Here is a 17624-nt window from a genome sequence, read left to right on the forward strand (position 1 = left end):
AGCTGGCCTCAGACAATATCCTACCAGCATAGCCAGGATTACATGCCTGGCATTGGTGAAACTTTTGTTTTACACCAATTCTACCATCCTTCTGCTCACTACCTACTAATAAGGAGACATTCATTAAAAAAAAAAATACTAGAATATTTATAAAGAATAGTGTGTAACTTCCCACGAATGCAGATATATATCAAAGATCCTGTTTTCCCTTTTAAAATGTTGTATCAAATACATCACTTGCTAAGAAAAATTCAGAAAATAATTTCACTAAATATAGTGATTTTATCAATAAATTCTTGCTAAAAAGAAATCAAGATTGAAACTGTTCTCTTGTTTTGGGGGGTAAGGGGGGTGGGACTAGAAGAGAGCTGAAATAGGGTCTGGTTATATAGCCCAGGCTGGCCTTAAACTCATGGTCTTCCTTTCTCAGCTTCCTGCGTTCTCTCTTTAGTAAGAAACAAAAGCTTCCTTACTAACACTCAACAGGTATGATGAATATAAAATGAATGAGCATTGGCTAGATGTTTCTTTCACAAAGAATTCAAAGGATAAGCTCACTAGAATCCCATAAAGCTCTATTTAATGTTCTTTTCCAAAGTAGACTGATTCATCAGGTGCCAGTGGCTCGTGCCTGTAATCCTAGCTACTGAGGAGGCTGAGATTTAAAGACTGTAGCTTGAAGCCAGCCCAGGCAGAAATGTCTATGTGACTCTGATCTCCAACTAGCCATTACCAAAAAAAAGTGGAAGTGGAGCTCTGACTCAAGTGGTAGAGTGCAAGCCTTGAGAAAAAGGGGGGAAAAAAAAGCTCAGGAACAGTGCCTAGGCACTGATCTCAAGCCTCAGGACTGAGACTGAGTCAGACAGACAGACAGACACAGACACACACACAGACACACACAGACACACACACACACACACACACACACACACACACACACACACACACACACACACACACACACACACACACACACACACACACACACACACACACACACACACACACCCCCTAGACTAATTTCTTACACTCATATAATTTTGCAATGTCAGTTTTCCCCGCTTTTACCGAACAGGTACCTTTTAGCAGCAGATGAAAGAGTTTCTTTTCTTGCAATTGAAACAGAGCTTGTATGACTTGGTTTTCTGCTTACACTACTTCCATTTGTTATACAGGACATGGAAATAGCTTCTCGAAGACTTGGCTGACCTAAAGCAGTTAAGAAAAAAAATTGCATCAAATTTCAAAGTATTTCTGAAAGACTGAAATTTTACTCATAACCTGACTTATGGAAACATAACCCCTTTGTACAACTAGTTAATAACAACAATAATAACTTTAAAAAGGTAGGAATTTGAACAATTAAGTTCCTAAATGTTTAGAACGAGTGACCAAAGCATCCTCTTGCTTTGTAAACAAATATTACTTGGTCAACAATTAATCCCCATCCAGGCCCTGAGTTCAAACCCCAGGACTTCCCCTACACATCCCTCACAAATCAGACCTAAAAACAAAATCCTTCAAAATAGTAGCTATAAAATACATTTTGAAGTTTGTACCTTAAGTAAGCCAAAATTCCTCTTAAGAAATAGATCAGGTTTTGCTGAAAACATGTATTTTAAATTCTAAAAATTAAATGGTACTCCAAATAAATAAAGCATTTAGTACATAAAGTAAATTCTTAATGTAAGCAGTAGGAGGAATAGAATAAATATATGGTAAGTAGGCTGCTATGGACAAGAAGAGTTAAAAGTCACAAGACAAAAAGTAACATCCTGAGTCCAGTTGAATTTCAAGACTCAATTTTTCACATGAATTCAAGCAAAATTTAACTTTATATGATTTAACCAAACTCATCTTTGCTTTGGCACATCCAGTGTTCCACATTACCAGTGTAACATTGCTTTAAGCCATTGGGGTCCACTTCTGTCATAATCACCAAAGGTACATTCTAAACACAGTCTTAGATTTAACTTCAGAGTGAATGATTCAAAAGAGTTATGGGGAAAGATCTACTGTATTTATATTTGACCTATCTCAGGAAGATGTTTATATATGATATAATAATATCCAAATTATGCTAATACCCGGTCAATGTATATTGTTCTAGTGTGCCAAACAGGTAACTAGTTGTATCAATAGCTTTTAAAAAATTATTATAGCAAAATACTTATGAAAGTACTTTAAAAGTTGGATGTCACTGATTCACAATCATTATCATAGCTACTTATGAAGTGACATCCAGAGGACTATGTATAGTTTGAGACTAGCCCAAGCAGAAAAACCTGCTAGACTCTATCTTCAAAATAATCAACACAGAAAGCAAGGTCTGGAGGCATGGTTAAAATGGCAGAGTGCCAGCACAACAAACAACGGGGTGGGGAGTGGGGGGTGGGAAGAAAAGAAAAAAAAAAAGCTTGTTACCAATGACTCCTGTCTATAATCGTAGCTACTCAAGTGACTGAGATCTGAGGAATGAGGTTTGAAGCTAGCCAGGCAGACTGGTAGTGTGGCTAGCATGGTAAAGCACCAGCTATGAATAAAAATGCTGATTGAGAATAAGGCCCTGTGCTCTGTTGAAAAGTTCAAGATCTCTATATCTCAACAAATAAGAAGCTGAGTGAGGTGACATGTGCCTATCATTCAAACCACACAGTAAGTCTAAACAGGATTTCAGTACAGGCCTGCTAAGGCAACAAGTGAAACCTTACTTTAAAATTACAATAAAAAGCCAGGGGCTGGTGACTCACGCTTGTATTGTAGCTACTCAGAAGGCTGAAATCTAACAATCCATTCAAAGCCAGCCTAGGCAAGAAAGTCTGTGAGTCTTATCTCCAATTAACTACATATAATGCTGGAAGTGGAGCTGTGGCTCAAGTGGTAGACTTGAGCAAAAAAAGCTCAGGGACAGTACCCAAACCTTGAATCCAAGGCCCTAGGACTAATACTTGTGGGTACTCCCCCCACCCCAAACAAAACAAAACAAAACAAAAAGCAATAAAAGCACTAGGCTCCAGTGGCTCATGCCACTATAATCCCAGCTACGTAGGAGGCTGAGATCTGAGATTTATGGTTCAAAACTAGCCCAGAGAGAAAAGCCATGAGACTCATCTCCACTTAACCACCAAAAAGCTGGAAGTAGAGCTGTGCCTCAAGTGGTAGAAGCCTAGCCTTGAGCAGAAAAGCTCAGGGACAGCACCCAGGCAAGCCCTAGTTTAAGAAAAAATCCAGAAAGGGTAAGAATGGTCTAAGGAAGAACTCAGCATCTTTTATTTCAGATTCCCTCGTGCTTAACTGTATACCTTTCACTTTCCTCATTTTTCAAGTTCCTTACCATCTTTCTCTTTTTCTTTTCTCTTTTTTGTTGGTCAGTTTAGGGCTTGAACTCAGGGCCTGGACACTGTCCCTGAGCCTCTTTGTGCTCAAGGCTTCTACTTCCAGTTTTTGAGTGGTTAATTGTAGGTAAGAGTCTCACAGAGACTTTTCTGCCCAGGCTGGCTTCAAACACAGATCCTCAGATCTCAGCCTCCTGAGTAGTTAGGATTATAGGCACGAGCCACAGTGCCTGGCCTTACCATCTTTCTTAATCTATTTTTGACTTCATTCTTTGAAAAGTTGTACATAAAATCATTAGAATTCAAAAGATGCTAGAATGTTTGTAAATGTTTCATTACTAATACTAGATTGCTAATTTATAGGTATTTTGATAGACTGTGTGTGTGTGTGTGTGTGTGTGTGTATGTGGTATAATATATATATATATATATATATATATATATATACACACATATATATATACTTGCAAAGATGACACAGTTTTACAAGTAGGAAGCGAGTTAACTATAATTGAGTGTAATAAGGGAAAAGCATAATGAATAGTTGTCACTTTTCATTTCCAGTCATGGTGCTGAAACTCTGGGCCTAGGTACTTACCCTGAGCTTTTGTGCTCAAGGCTAATGTTCTGCTACTTGAACCACAACTCCTATTCTGCTTTTTAGTAATTAATTGGAGATAAGAGTCTCATGGACTTTTCCTGCCCAGGCTGATTTAGATAGAACTTGATTCTTAGATCTCAGCCTCCTGAGTAACAAGGATTACAGGTGTGAGCTACTGGTGCCCAGCTGTTACTGTATTTTTGTTTTTGGGTTTTTTTTTTGGGTCCGGTCGTGGGGCCTGAACTCTGGGCCTGGGCGCTGTCCCTCAGCTCTTCAGCTCAAGGCTAGAGCTCTACAACTTGAGCCACAGCGCCACTTCCGGTTTTCAAGAGTCTCACAGACTTTCTTGCCTGGGCTAGCTCTGAACCTCTATCTTTTTGTTCCAAAGCACAGGTAAACCTTTTGGCAAGGAATCAATCACAACTGGTATACATATTATGTCAAAAGGAAAGAATTCTCTAGGTAGAGAAGGTATATGCCTTCCTTAAAAGCTAAGGGCAGCCAGGTGCAGATGGCTCATGTCTATAATCCTATCTACTCGGGAAAATGAGATCTGAAAACCGCAGCTCAAAGCCAGCCCAGGCAAGAAAGTCTTATCTACAATAAACTACTCAGAAGTAACTGAAAGTAGTGCTGTGGCTCAAGTGGTAGGTCACTGTCCTTGAGCAAAAGAAGCTCTCAAGGACAGCTCCCAGGCCCTGAGTTCAAGCCCCAAGATCAGTAACCCCACCCCACCCCTCAAAAAAGACTATGAAGAAAAACTTTCTACTTCAGTAAGCTACCTGACACCATACAAGAAAAATATGAGGCTTAGCTTTAAATACTTCTGGCACATAGGAATAGATTAATTAAGAGAGAGCTAGATAACTAAAAAGGCTAGTATAAGATATGTTTCTGATTTTGGCTTTTACTCAATGGCAATGCTACTTTCAAGTGGCAGCATGATTCCCAGAAACCATTAAGCACACACATTAGTAACATTTCCTTTGAGTCATATCTGAAGCCAACCCAATGTTCCTCTTTATCACCACTACTATCCAAATTATGTTAATAGTGATCTTCAGCAATGGCAAAGTTGATTTATCCTAACAACAGCGTCACAAAATAGGTTTGACCCTATTTGTCTATAGAGTTGTCTTGAAACTACAAATACTTTGAGACAATGTAGAGATCACTGATTCTTGTCAGTGATTTACAGCAACAGAGACTGGTTCCCGAAGCTGCTCTCATCTAAATCATGTCAGCTATCAAAATGTTTTGCTAGAGTAAAAAAGCTGACCAACAAAGACATATAAACACAACTGAAAATTATTCAGCTACTTTTAAAAAAAATAAAAAGGAAACACTTTCAATACAACATGTATGGAAATGGAGGATACATTAAGTAGAGTTAGCCAGGCACAGAAAGACAAATACCACATGTTCTCACATATATATTTAGAAGCTGAAAAGCTGAATCTCTAAGAAAGCAGAGAACAGAATAATGGTTACCAGAGCCTAGAACACATGTAGTGGTGAGAGGGACGGAAAAAACAAGGTCTATATGACAAGACTGACTCCAAACAGAAAGTCAAAAAAAGCTGAGGGCCAGTGGCTCATACCTATTACCCTATTCAAGAGGCTGAGATCCAGAAGACCATAGTTAGAGGTCAGCCTAGCAGAAAATCTCCGACTTTCATGTCAAAAAGCAGAGCTAGAGACATGGCTCAAGTGGTAGAATATCAGTAGATTAAGCAAGCTAAGCAGTCTGAAGCCATGAGTTCAAGTCCCAATACTCTTAAAAGGGTATCACTGTCTCTTCAGAAATAGATGAAACTTTTGGCCCTGCAATTGGGAATATACATGGACTTCCACTGAGTTACACCTCTTTCCACATGATCTCATATGTATGACCTTTCAGAGTTTTCCTTCTGTTTATGATGAGTAGCTTTTTACATGCTCTAAGATGCTCTGAAACTTTCAGAAATTTGCCTTATTAATCTCCCCATCCCAACAAAAAAAAAAACCCGTATCATTTTCTTCTCTGCTGCTTCTCTGTCCTTAACTTATCTTTAATAAAAATTACAGGGGTTAGGGATATAGTTCAGTGGTAGAGCACTTGCTCATTTGTATGAGGTCCTGAGTTCAATCCCTAGCAGTAAAATAAACTATCTTTGATTTCAGCAATGTTACAAAATAAATAAACCATCTTTGATTTCAGCAATGTTACAATTAATACCACCATACATTGTTGAGCAGTATATTTTAAAAGAGTGGCTATATTTGCTGCTCTCACTTTCACAATTTTCCTCATCTGAAACTTTCCAAGATACTAGAATTTTATTTTCAATCCTATTACTCCACTGAAATTTCTTTTATACAGTTTTCTAATATTTTTGTAGTGCCAAGCTCAATGGTCACTACTCAATCTTTGCTTTATCTGACTTCTCTGTAATAGCTGATAATATAAATTACTTAGCTATGCCGAAACACTGGGAGTTCCCAAATGGAACTATCCTTAGCCTTATTTTACATCCTTTTTCTATTCAAGTCTCATTCATAAGCTTAACATTCCTAAATTCTTTTTGCTAGCCAAAACTAGCACAAGCACTAGATCTATACTCCAGCTATCTACATGTATCTGTTCATATATCATATCATATGTACCTCAAACTCAAAGATTAAAAAAATGAATTTGCACCAGTGTGTCACACATGTAATCCTAGCTAATTAAGAGGCTCAGATCTGAGGATCATGGTTCAAAGCCAGGCAAGGCAGAAAAGTCCCCATGATACTCTTATCTCCAATTAACCATTCAAAAACTGAAAGTGGATTTGTGGCTCAAAGTGCTACCCTTGAATACAAGAGCTCAGGGACAGTACATACAATGGACCAAAAAAAAAAAAAAAGAATCATGGACTTGGGAGTGGTTCCAGTGGTAAAATGGTTGGCTAGCCAGAAGTGAGACCATGAGTTCAATCCCTAATGCTGAAAGAAAAAAACAAAACAGAAAACCACCACACAAACAAACTCTTTTAAATTTGTTTTCCATATTCTAGCTAATTGTTCTTTTATCTATCTACAATCTAAGTGTTAAAAGATTCCTTCTTAACTTCATAATTTACGGTGACTCACTCTAATAGGGAGTTTAACCAATATAATCCTCCTTTTTTCCACTGTCAAAATTAGCGTAAGCATGCCAGTTCCTATCTACTTTACTGATTTCTTTCAGTAAAAGAAATAAGTATATGTTCAAATGCTTGAGTGATTTCAAAGAATTAAAAAATTCTTTCTTGGTAGCTAAAGGCCACATCTGCTCCAAACTAAAACCAACTAGGTCCTAATAACCTTTTTACCATCTTGAAAACTACCAATATCTAAAAGTAAAAATTCCCACTGTCTGAAAACTACATGTATATCATAAATATATGTCTATATATAGTCTTATATTTATCTACATAAATATACCATGACTAAGGTAGAATAAGAACTAGTAAATAATCATTTAGTTTCTGCCTTTGGTGAATTATTTCGTTGGAAAATATCCACTTTATAAAAAGTGTAAGTGTGCAAGTACAATTGGTAGTACTACACCAGTCTCCAATTTAAAAGAATAAATTTTCAAAATTCTTAGGAATAAGCTACAATCGCAAGTTGATCAAAAGAGAAATTATATTCCCAATTTCAATTCTGAAAGAAAACACTGCAAAAAGCAAAACTCTTCCTATTTTACAACTCACCTTTATTTGTGAGTAATTTTTTCACTGAGACCACGTTATCTTCAGTGATTGCAAGACGCCTCAAAACATTAGCCAAAGCTGCCTTTAGCACAGTGATTTCATCTTCTTGCTGCTGAACTCGTAACTCAAGAGCTGAGAGGCGATCTTGGACATCAGAAGTACTTGCAGCAGAAATACTATCATCTGAAAAAAAAAAAAACCAAACCATCAAAAATGTTAAAACTCTTGAAAAGCACTGCCTTCTGGTAATAGAAACTACCAGGTATTTTTTTTTTCTTTTAATATTGTTCTACTCTTCAAGTAGTTGTACAAAGGAGTTGTCATTCAACAAAGCAGTTTATGAATACAATACCGCTTAATCAATGTCACCCCTTTCCTCATTCAGGCAATGCATTCTGATAACTCCATTATTTGTCATCACAAATGTTTACAGTAAAAGTCTTCTTATCTTGGCCAGCTATCTAACTGATTTCTGTCACTTAGGTAACTGCTACTATTAATTTCCCTACCAGGTCTTTTAAGAGACAAACAGTTAAAATTATAACAGTAATTGCATAACTGTTTATAAGACTAATTACTATAATGACTTTCACAGCTTTTTCAAACTAATTTAAAATGATATAAGATTTCTTTTCTTTTTTTCTTTAATGGTACTACTGGTGATTGAACCTAGGGCTTTGTGCATGCTAGGCAAATGTTTCTCTTTGAGTCATGCCCCCCAGGCATAAAATAGTAACTTTTAAGTGTAAGGTCCATTCCTGGACGGCGAACAGACCTCACCCAGTACCTGCGTTACCTAGGCAACTGGGATACCTGGAAGAGGTCACATCCGCATCCGCTGAGGTCACATCTTAACCTGATGTGGCCACACCTTTCTCCCACCTGATCCCACTTCCCTTTACCTGGACACACCCTTCCCCACCCCCTACCCTATATAAGGCCTAAACCGCGGCCAGACCGCCCTCTTTTCCTTTTGCCAGGAGCGTGGAGTGCCAACCTTGCCTGGTCCCAGCAGGTCCACTGAATAAACCTACCCCTTACCTGAATACCACGTGCGTGGTGCAGTTCTTACTCGGCCACCTCTTTTTAAAAACCTAACATTAAGTATGTCAGATAATGAAAATGATGCAAATTTCCCCACAAGCAAATTTTCCCTGTTTTTATATACTTCAATTGTTTTTTTCACCAAACGTTAGACAGCATACGATTCACATTATCCTATTTACAACATTTTGTTTGTATTTTTCTATGAAAACAAAAAAGACCATCTCTTCTATTTTGCTTTATATGTCATAAGAGGAAATCGATACATTCAACCATAGCACTGACCAGATAGATCTGCTTCAGGTGGTATGGCTCAAGTGGGAGCCTACCAGCTTTGAACAAACAGCCAGTCAAGAACGTAAGGTGGCCCGGCACTGGTAGCTCATGCTGTAATCCTATTCTACTTAGGAGGCTGAGTTGAGACTTGCAGTTGAAAGTGAATCTGGGCAATAAAGTCAGTGAGATTCTTATCTCCAATTTACCACCAGAAAACTGGAAGTGGCATTGTAGTTCACTAGCCTTGAGCTAAAGAGCTCAGGGACTGCACCCAGGCCCAGAGTTCAAGTCCCATTGACTGACAAAAAACAAACAAATAAACAAAAAAGCAACAGGGTAAGACCCTGGGTTCAACCCCCAGTACCAGCACACATGCACCCTGCCCCTAAAATCTCTTATCTAGGTAAGGTAACAGTAATGGAAATGCGAAGGAACACAGTAGCAAATTTGCACAGTAGTGGATTTCCAGTTTCTTATTGCTCTAAAATTTATAATTCCTTCTGAAATCTAGAATCTGAACTCTTAAATTTTTCAGGAACATGAATCCCTTTGGAAATTAGCTTTAAAAAAACATGCGACAAGGGCTGGGAAGGTAGCTCAGTGGTAGAGCGCTTGCCTTGCATGCCTGAGGCCCTGGGTTCGACTCCTCAGCACCACATAAGCAAAAAGAAAAAAGCCAGAAGTGGCGCTGTGGCTCAAGTGGTGGAGCACTAGCCTTGAGCTGAAGAGCTGAGGGACAGCGCCCAGGCCCAGAGTTCAGGCCCCACGACCGGACCCAAAAAAAAAAAAAAAACAAAAACAAAAATACAGTAACAGCTGGGCACCAGTAGCTCACACCTGTAATCCTTGTTACTCAGGAGGCTGAGATCTAAGAATCAAGTTCTATCTAAATCAGCCTGGGCAGGAAAAGTCCATGAGACTCTTATCTCCAATTAATTACTAAAAAGCAGAATAGGAGTTGTGGTTCAAGTAGCAGAACATTAGCCTTGAGCACAAAAGCTCAGGGTAAGTACCTAGGCCCAGAGTTTCAGCACCATGACTGGAAATGAAAAGTGACAACTATTCATTATGCTTTTCCCTTATTGCACTCAATTATAGTTAACTCGCTTCCTACTTGTAAAACTGTGTCATCTTTGCAAGTATATATATATATATATATACCACACACACACACACACACGCACAGTCTATCAAAATACCTATAAATTAGCAATCTAGTATTAGTAATGAAACATTTACAAACATTCTAGCATCTTTTAAATTCTAATGATTTTATGTAACTGTTTTTAAAAATGGAACACCAGGGCTGGGAAGGTGGCACAGCGGTAGAGTGTTTGCCTTGCATGCATGAGGCCCTGGGTTCGATTCCTCAGCACCACATACGCAGAAAAAGCCCGAAGTGGCGCTGTGGCTCTAGTAGTAGAGTGCTAGCTTTGAGCTGAAGAGCTGAAGGACAGTACCCAGGCTCCAAGTTTAAGCCCCACAACCAACCAACCAAAAAAAAAAATAAATAAAAACAGAACACCATACATACTTTTTACATGTTCTTAACCTGTAGACATATAATTACAATATTAATTACTGCAAGAATTGTGATAAAATGATGTTCCAGAAACTATTATATCTGAGTATTCAATTTCATACATTATGGAATATTGGATAATCAAGCTTCTGCATTATATTAAGAGAAAATGGCCTCTGAAATGAAGTCTTCCTGTACTAAAAATTATACATATTTGTGTGTATATATATAGTGTATATGTGTGTAACATATATACATTCACACACATATGCAGATGCATACAAACATAATTATATACATATACACATGCATATACATACAGGTATGCATATATGAAATATGTAATGAAGAAAGTAATGTATGTGCATGTGTGTGCATGTGTGTGCATGTGTGTGTATGTGTGTGTGTGTGTGTGTGTGTTGGTCCTAAGATTTGAACTCAGAGCTTAGGTCCTGTCTGTGAGCTTTTTTGTTCAATCTACTACTTGACCTACAGCTCCACTTCTGGCTTTTTCTGTGATTAATTGGAGATAGAGTCTCATGGACTTTCCTACCCTAGCTAGTTTTGAACTGTAATCCTCAAATCTCAGCTAGGATTACAAGTGTGAGCCACTGGCACCCAGCTGGAATTAGTTTTTAAACTAGAAAAATAACGAAACCAACCAACATTCAGTTAATATAAGTTGACATCCACAAGTAATGTAATTTATGTGTAATTAAAAGAAATATTGATTAATTATATTTCTGGGGAGTAAGGGAGGTTCAGTAATGTTTCTCTTCTGCAAAAGTGAACGGAGGAATAGGATGATTAGACTATGTAACTGATTTACCCGAATTTACTGACATGAGTGAAATGATTTTCACAAATTAAATTCCAAAACAGATTATTTTTAAAAAAACCTGGGGGGTTGTGGCACAGAAACAACTGATGGTCTACAAAATAGCTTTAGAGACTAACGTGAACCTAAGTTGTTACCTGTAAATGTATGGAGAAAAAGTTGGCCTTCATCTCAAAAAGACACACGATATTATAAAATACCATCATAAGAAAAAATATGACAAAAAAGGAAATGGTCTCTAGTCTCTCCTTAAGTACTAAGTGGAGACAGTGAGTAGTTGCTCTTACTCTCCCACCACCACCACTGCTTCCCTTTTTGGAGCTCATTTCACGGCTTTAACTCAGGGCTTCATTCTCTTGCTCAGTTTTTTCACTATTGGCTGGCATTTTACCACTTGATCCACACCTCTAGTCTGTTTTTTTTTTCAGTCGGTCATGGGGCTCGAACTCTGGGCTTGGGCGCTGTCCCCCTGCTCTTCAGCTCAAAGCGAGTGCACCCTACCGCTTGAGCCACAGTGCCACTTCCGTTTTTCTAGTGGTTTATTGGAGTTAAGAGTATCACAGACTTTCCTGCCCAGGCTGGCTTTGAATCACAATCCTCAGATCTCAGCCTCCTGAGTAGCTAGGATTACAGGCATGAGCTACGGGTGCCTGGCTCTAGTCTGTTTTTTTTTTTTTTTTGCTGATTAACTCCAGGAATTTTCTGCCAGAGCTGGCATAGCTCAGCCTCCTGAGCAGCTAGGATTACAGGTGTTAGCCAACAGTGTCCATCCAAGACAGGATAGTTATTACTGGATAGAATGACAAAGGCAGATTACATTGGAACATAGAGAAATTTACATGACTGTAGAGCCACAAGAAACCAGTGACAATGTGTTATTTATGATTTTTAAAAATGATACTAGCCTAAAGGACAATCTACAGGCAACTGATCAAATAAATGACTATACTATAGTATGCTACCTAACTATAGTATGCTACTTAAGTCTTTAAAAGAATGGTGTATATTTATAAACATGTAAATTTAATAGAAATGACAGCCAGCTACAGAAAAAATTTGCAAGGTAATTTTCATACTACAATTCTTTCTGTACAGAACTGTTTAATATTTTATTTTTTGCCAGTCCTGGGGCTTGAACTCAGGGACTGGGCACTGACCCTGAGAGCACTCAACCACATGAGCCATAGAGCCACTTGTTTATTTACTGCTACCAGTTTTAGAGATTTAGCTCAAGAGATAAGATATTTTTGCACTACTGGGTCTCAATCCAGGACTTAAGACTTATTTCATATTTTTCTTCTCCTTTTTTCTTTTTGTGTGTCAGTTGTGGGGCTTGAACTCAGGGCCTGGGAACTGTCCCTGAGTTCTTTCGCTCAAGTCTAATGCCACAACACCACTTCCAGTTCTCCGGTGGTTAATTGAAGATAAATCTCATGGACTTTCCTTCCTGGGCTGGCTTCGAACCATGATCCTCAAGAGATCAGCCTCCTGAGTAGCTATGATTATAGGCATAAGCCACTGGTACTCGGCTCTCCTTGTTTTTGTATATATGTGAACTAAAAATGCTTTTATTTAAGGGAGGGCTACCTTTAACTTTGATTTCTCTGACAAACACATTGCTCTTGACATGATTTTTTACCTAAAAGTTACACATTTATTCACCCTGTCCCCATTAGGAAAAGTACCCTTTGTAGAAAATATAATACCTGTCTTGCTTTAAGAAAACTACTGGGGCTGGGAAGGTGGCTCAGTAGTAGAGTGCTTGCCTCGCATGCATGAGGCCCTGGGTTGGATTCCTCAGCACCACATAAGCAGAAAAAACAGAAGTGTTGCTGTGGCTCTAGTGGTAGGGTGCTCGCCTTGAGCTGAAGAGCTGAGGGACAGCACCCAGGCCCAGAGTTCAGGCCCTGTGACTGACAAAAACAAAAAAAAACTATAGTACAAATTTTTTCCTTAGGCTGGGGACATGGCTAAAGTGGTAGAGTGCCTGTCTGCCTGCCTAACAAACAGAAGGTCTTGGATTCAAATACTAACCTCTCTCTCTCTCTCTCTATCACACACACACACACACACACAAAATATTCTTGAAATACTAAGTTCATGTGTAAGCTACTACTTTAAAACTTACTAAGTATGTATACAAGTAGTTAACAGCACAGTATCAATTTAAACTGTCTAGCTTTAAAACTGGCTTCACCATTTACTAACTTAAAATGAGGTTAAGAGTACCTAATGTACAAAGCTGTACAAAATTAAATGAGATTAGTCAATAAAGAGTGTGTGCCAGTGGCTTACACCTGTAAATCCTAGCTACTCAGGAGGCTGAAATCTGAAGATCATGGTTTAAAGCCAGCCCTAGCTGAAGGAGAGTCCAAGAGATTCCTATCTCCAATTAACTAACAAAACTGTAAACTGTGGCTTAAGTAGTAGAATGCTAGCCTGGAGCAAAAAAAGCTCAGGGATAGTGCCCAGGCCCTGAGTTCAAGCCTTAGGATGGACGGACACACACCCACACCCACACACAGCCACACCCACACCCAACACACAGCTAAAAAAAAAATTAAATGTAAAAACAAAGCAAAATGTGAAAAACTTATCAACCTTAATAGGCAGACCTTTTCAAAGATACTTATTTATCAAAGGGGGAGGGTTCTTCCTAATTGGATGTTGTTTCTCTTCTAATTAATCAAATGAAACTGATTCTTGATTTTAGAACTCAACTGTTCCTAAGTTCACTGCTGTGTTCCTCATGGCCAAGAGTTGTTGGTATATAAATGGTATCTCTAATGTCCAGGCAAACATGCTTTGACTAAGTTATACAGAAAATGTGTAATACTCAAATATGTAAGTTACATTTGTATTGAAAGTTATTACGAGAATAGGTAAGAATGGCAAAGAAACACACGAGAAAATGCTCATCATTCCTAGCCATAAAGGAAATGCAAATAAAAATAATTCTTGAGATTCTATCTCACCCTAGTTAGATTGGCCAACATGGTGATTTTATTTTTATTTTTTTGTGGGTTGTGGGGCCTGAACTCTCAATCTGGACGCTCTCCCTCAGCTCTTCAGCTCAAGGCTAGTACTCTACCTCTTGAGCCACAGCGCCATTTCAGCTTTTTCTACTTATGTGGTGCTGAGGAATGGACCCCAGGGTCTCATGCATGTGAGGCAAGCACTCTACCACTGACCACCTTCCCAGCCCAACATGGTGATTCTGAACAAGTGTTGGCAGGGATGTGAGGAAAAAGGAACTCTATTGCACTGTTGGTGGGAATGTAAACTAGTACAACCACTCTGGACAGCAACCTGGAGGTTCTTCAAAAAACTAAACATAGATCTTCCCTATGACCAAGCCATACCATTCCTGGGCATCTACCCAGAACATCATAATCCTGTATACTAAAAAGATACTTGCACATCCATGTTCACTGCTGCACTATTCACAATAGCCAACTTGTGGAATCAGCCTAGGTGTCCTACAATAGATGAGTGGATCCAAAACTGTTGTGCCTGTACACAGCTGAATTTTACAGTCATTAGAAGAATATTATGTCATTTGTGGGAAAATGGATGTACCTAGAACAAACAGTGTTAAGTAAGGTAACCCAAACTCAGAGAGACAAACATCCCATCTTTTCTCTCATATGCGAAAGCTAGACCTTAAATACCAGCACATAATAACTTATACAGCTCTCTAGGCATTCACACAATGAAACCAAAGGAGGATACTATTAGGAGAGAAAGAGAAACAGAAAGGTACAATGCCTATGTGCATCTGATCACACAAAAAAATATTTGTCAAAACTCCAGGAAATGAAAACGAGGTTTTTTTTCTTTCTTGCTGCTGTTTTCTTTTCTTTTTGTTTATATGTCTTTGGGAGTGTAAGGGAAGGCACAGATATGGAAGGACAAAAGGTAAACAAATGTAACAATGGTACTCACTGGACACTGGGTTGAAAATGAACTATACAACTTGCGGGTAGGGACAGGAAGACAAAGCTGAAAGAAAGTGAGAGAAGGGGTGACACTGTCCAAAAAGAACTGCACTCTTTACCTGACTTATGTCATAATAACATAACAACAATAAAAAAAACTTTGAAAAAAAGTTATCACTGACTTTGGAAAAAAGAAGTCACTAGCAAAACTCCTGGTTGAAACCCCAAATTTAAATCTTCAAAATAAAACATCAATTTTCTTTTTTTAAATTTTTTTATTATCTTTAAGTAGTTATACAAAGAAGTGCCCATTCTACATAACAGTATATAAATACAAGGTGTCTGACAACATTGTCACCCATTGCTCCTAACCTATCCTTTCTCTCACTTTTTTTTTTTAATTGAGATTAGGTGATTACATAAATTCCACATATTTCACAGTACTGTGGAATAGTGATACTTATTGAAGTCACAAACACATTTGAACCTTCACAAGGCAAACTATCATTATCATGGTCTATACAGTTTGTGAATTCTATGAGCTTTGACAATACAAATTATATTTTCCACAGCAGGTGATGTTTACATTTCTTTCCTTTTGCTTAGCGTAGGCTGTTCCCTCTTTCCCTCTTATTCCTCCCTCCCCATTGCTGTCTTTGAGTTGCTTAGTTCTTTTTCTTTTATGTCTAGTGCAGCTGATGGGTCCCTTTGTTGTACTAAAACATCAATTTTCAAAGAAACTAACCCTATCTTTTACTTTGTACAAAAATCAACTCAAAATAAACCCCTAAGAACTCAGACTAAGACTGGAAATTTTAAACCTACTAAGGGAAAAGCCTTAGAAGCAACAAGCACAGGTAATTATTTTCTTTTGTAGCTTTTTTTCCCCCCAGGGCTGAGGACCGAACCCAGGGCCTTGCATGCCCAGGGCCTTGCGTGCGCTGGGCAGGCGCCCTCCTGCTGGGCTAAACCCCCAGCCCCATTATCTTAATAGAACCACAGTTACCCAGAGGATGGCAGCAAGAACATGTGTGTATAATATACATATTCATAATTATTTAAATGGTTAAAACACAGAACATGAATCAAGCTAAGAGTACTCAGGAGGATGGGGCTGGAAATGCAGCATGTGTCATGGAACCCTGGGTTCAATTCCTCAGTACCACCTAAATACAAAAAGCCAGAAGTGGTGTTGTGGATCAAGTGGTAGACTGCTAGCCTTGAGCAAAAGAAGTTCCAGGACAGTACCCAGGCCCTCAGTTCAAGCCCCAGGACAAAAAAAAAAAAAAAGAGTACTCAGGAGGAGACGGGAGAATGAAAAGCTGTGCGAAAGCTTTCAAGTACATATGAGAGCAGCATAAAGAAACTCAACAAAAACTGGAGACAATGGGAGAATAGAAGGGAAGAGAAAATTATTGGGTAGACTAGTAAGAACAGTCTGTGCCAGGAAGGAGGATAAAGAAGATTGAAAATACTTAAATAGATATTTAATAGCTATAAAAACAGAGCAAGCAAACCTGTTAGGGATGCCTTTTCTCAGCAGGAAGTGTTCAGAGTGTGATGGGGGCTTGAAATGGATTATGTACAAACATGTGGAGATTTAACAATGAACTCCTACTCCTGTGTAACTGATATAAGCCACTAAAAACCTAAAAAAAATATGTAAAAAACATAAAAGGGAGCACACATATATATTATATAGCTAGAAATAAAGTACATGTGGTTAAAGTTGATATAAAATTGGGCAAATGTAATTTTCTTTTTCTTCTCTGTTGTCTTTACTGCAGACAGGCTAAAAAAAAATCTATATACATAAGGGATCCAAATTATAATCCTCAAGCATCGAATATCTGGGATATTCTTTTTTTTGTGTGTGTGAGAATACCGTACAGAGGAGTTACAATTACATAGGCAAGATAAGGAGTACATCTGGGATATTCTTAAGCCTGCTATGTAGTGGACTGCACAATCATCAATGACGACCCAGATCTAACTCCAATCCACGAATTAATCCCAGGATTAAACATTCTACAGATTTTCTAAAAGTGAAATGATTAGAACCTAAGTTAAGGTCACCAAAATAAATTTACATATTCAAAGTCACATCAAATCCAGATCATTTTCTCTATTGAGAAAGTTAGCAATAAATATTTTGTTGATGAATCTGATACTTGGCCATACATTCTGAAGACAGTCTCAGCATTCAAGCACTATAATTCAAATTACCTAATTGCTTCATTAAATAAAAATTACATACACTCAAAAATGACTAAACAGGGCTGGGAAGGTGGCTCAGTGGTAGAGTGCTTGCCTTGCATTCATGAGGCCCTGGATTCGATTCCTCAGCACTA

At 38.4% G+C, this 17624-nt stretch overlaps 1 protein-coding gene across 2 annotated transcripts in view; it reads right to left on the reverse strand.

The window, feature by feature from the left end:
* Eml4 (EMAP like 4) overlaps window positions 1–17624 on the reverse strand; it is a 121217-nt gene that overhangs the window by 67247 nt on the left and 36346 nt on the right. For both annotated transcript variants that reach the window (XM_042675397.1, XM_042675396.1), the window contains exons 2-3: window positions 7656–7838; window positions 1080–1209 (exon numbers count right to left, since the gene is read on the reverse strand). In XM_042675397.1, the coding sequence (XP_042531331.1) occupies window positions 1080–1209; window positions 7656–7838 (313 nt within the window). The remainder of the gene's footprint in view (window positions 1–1079; window positions 1210–7655; window positions 7839–17624) is intronic.

Source organism: Dipodomys spectabilis, unplaced genomic scaffold (genome assembly GCF_019054845.1).
Source record: "Dipodomys spectabilis isolate Male_0828 unplaced genomic scaffold, ASM1905484v1 ptg000026l, whole genome shotgun sequence".
NCBI lineage: Eukaryota > Metazoa > Chordata > Mammalia > Rodentia > Heteromyidae > Dipodomys > Dipodomys spectabilis.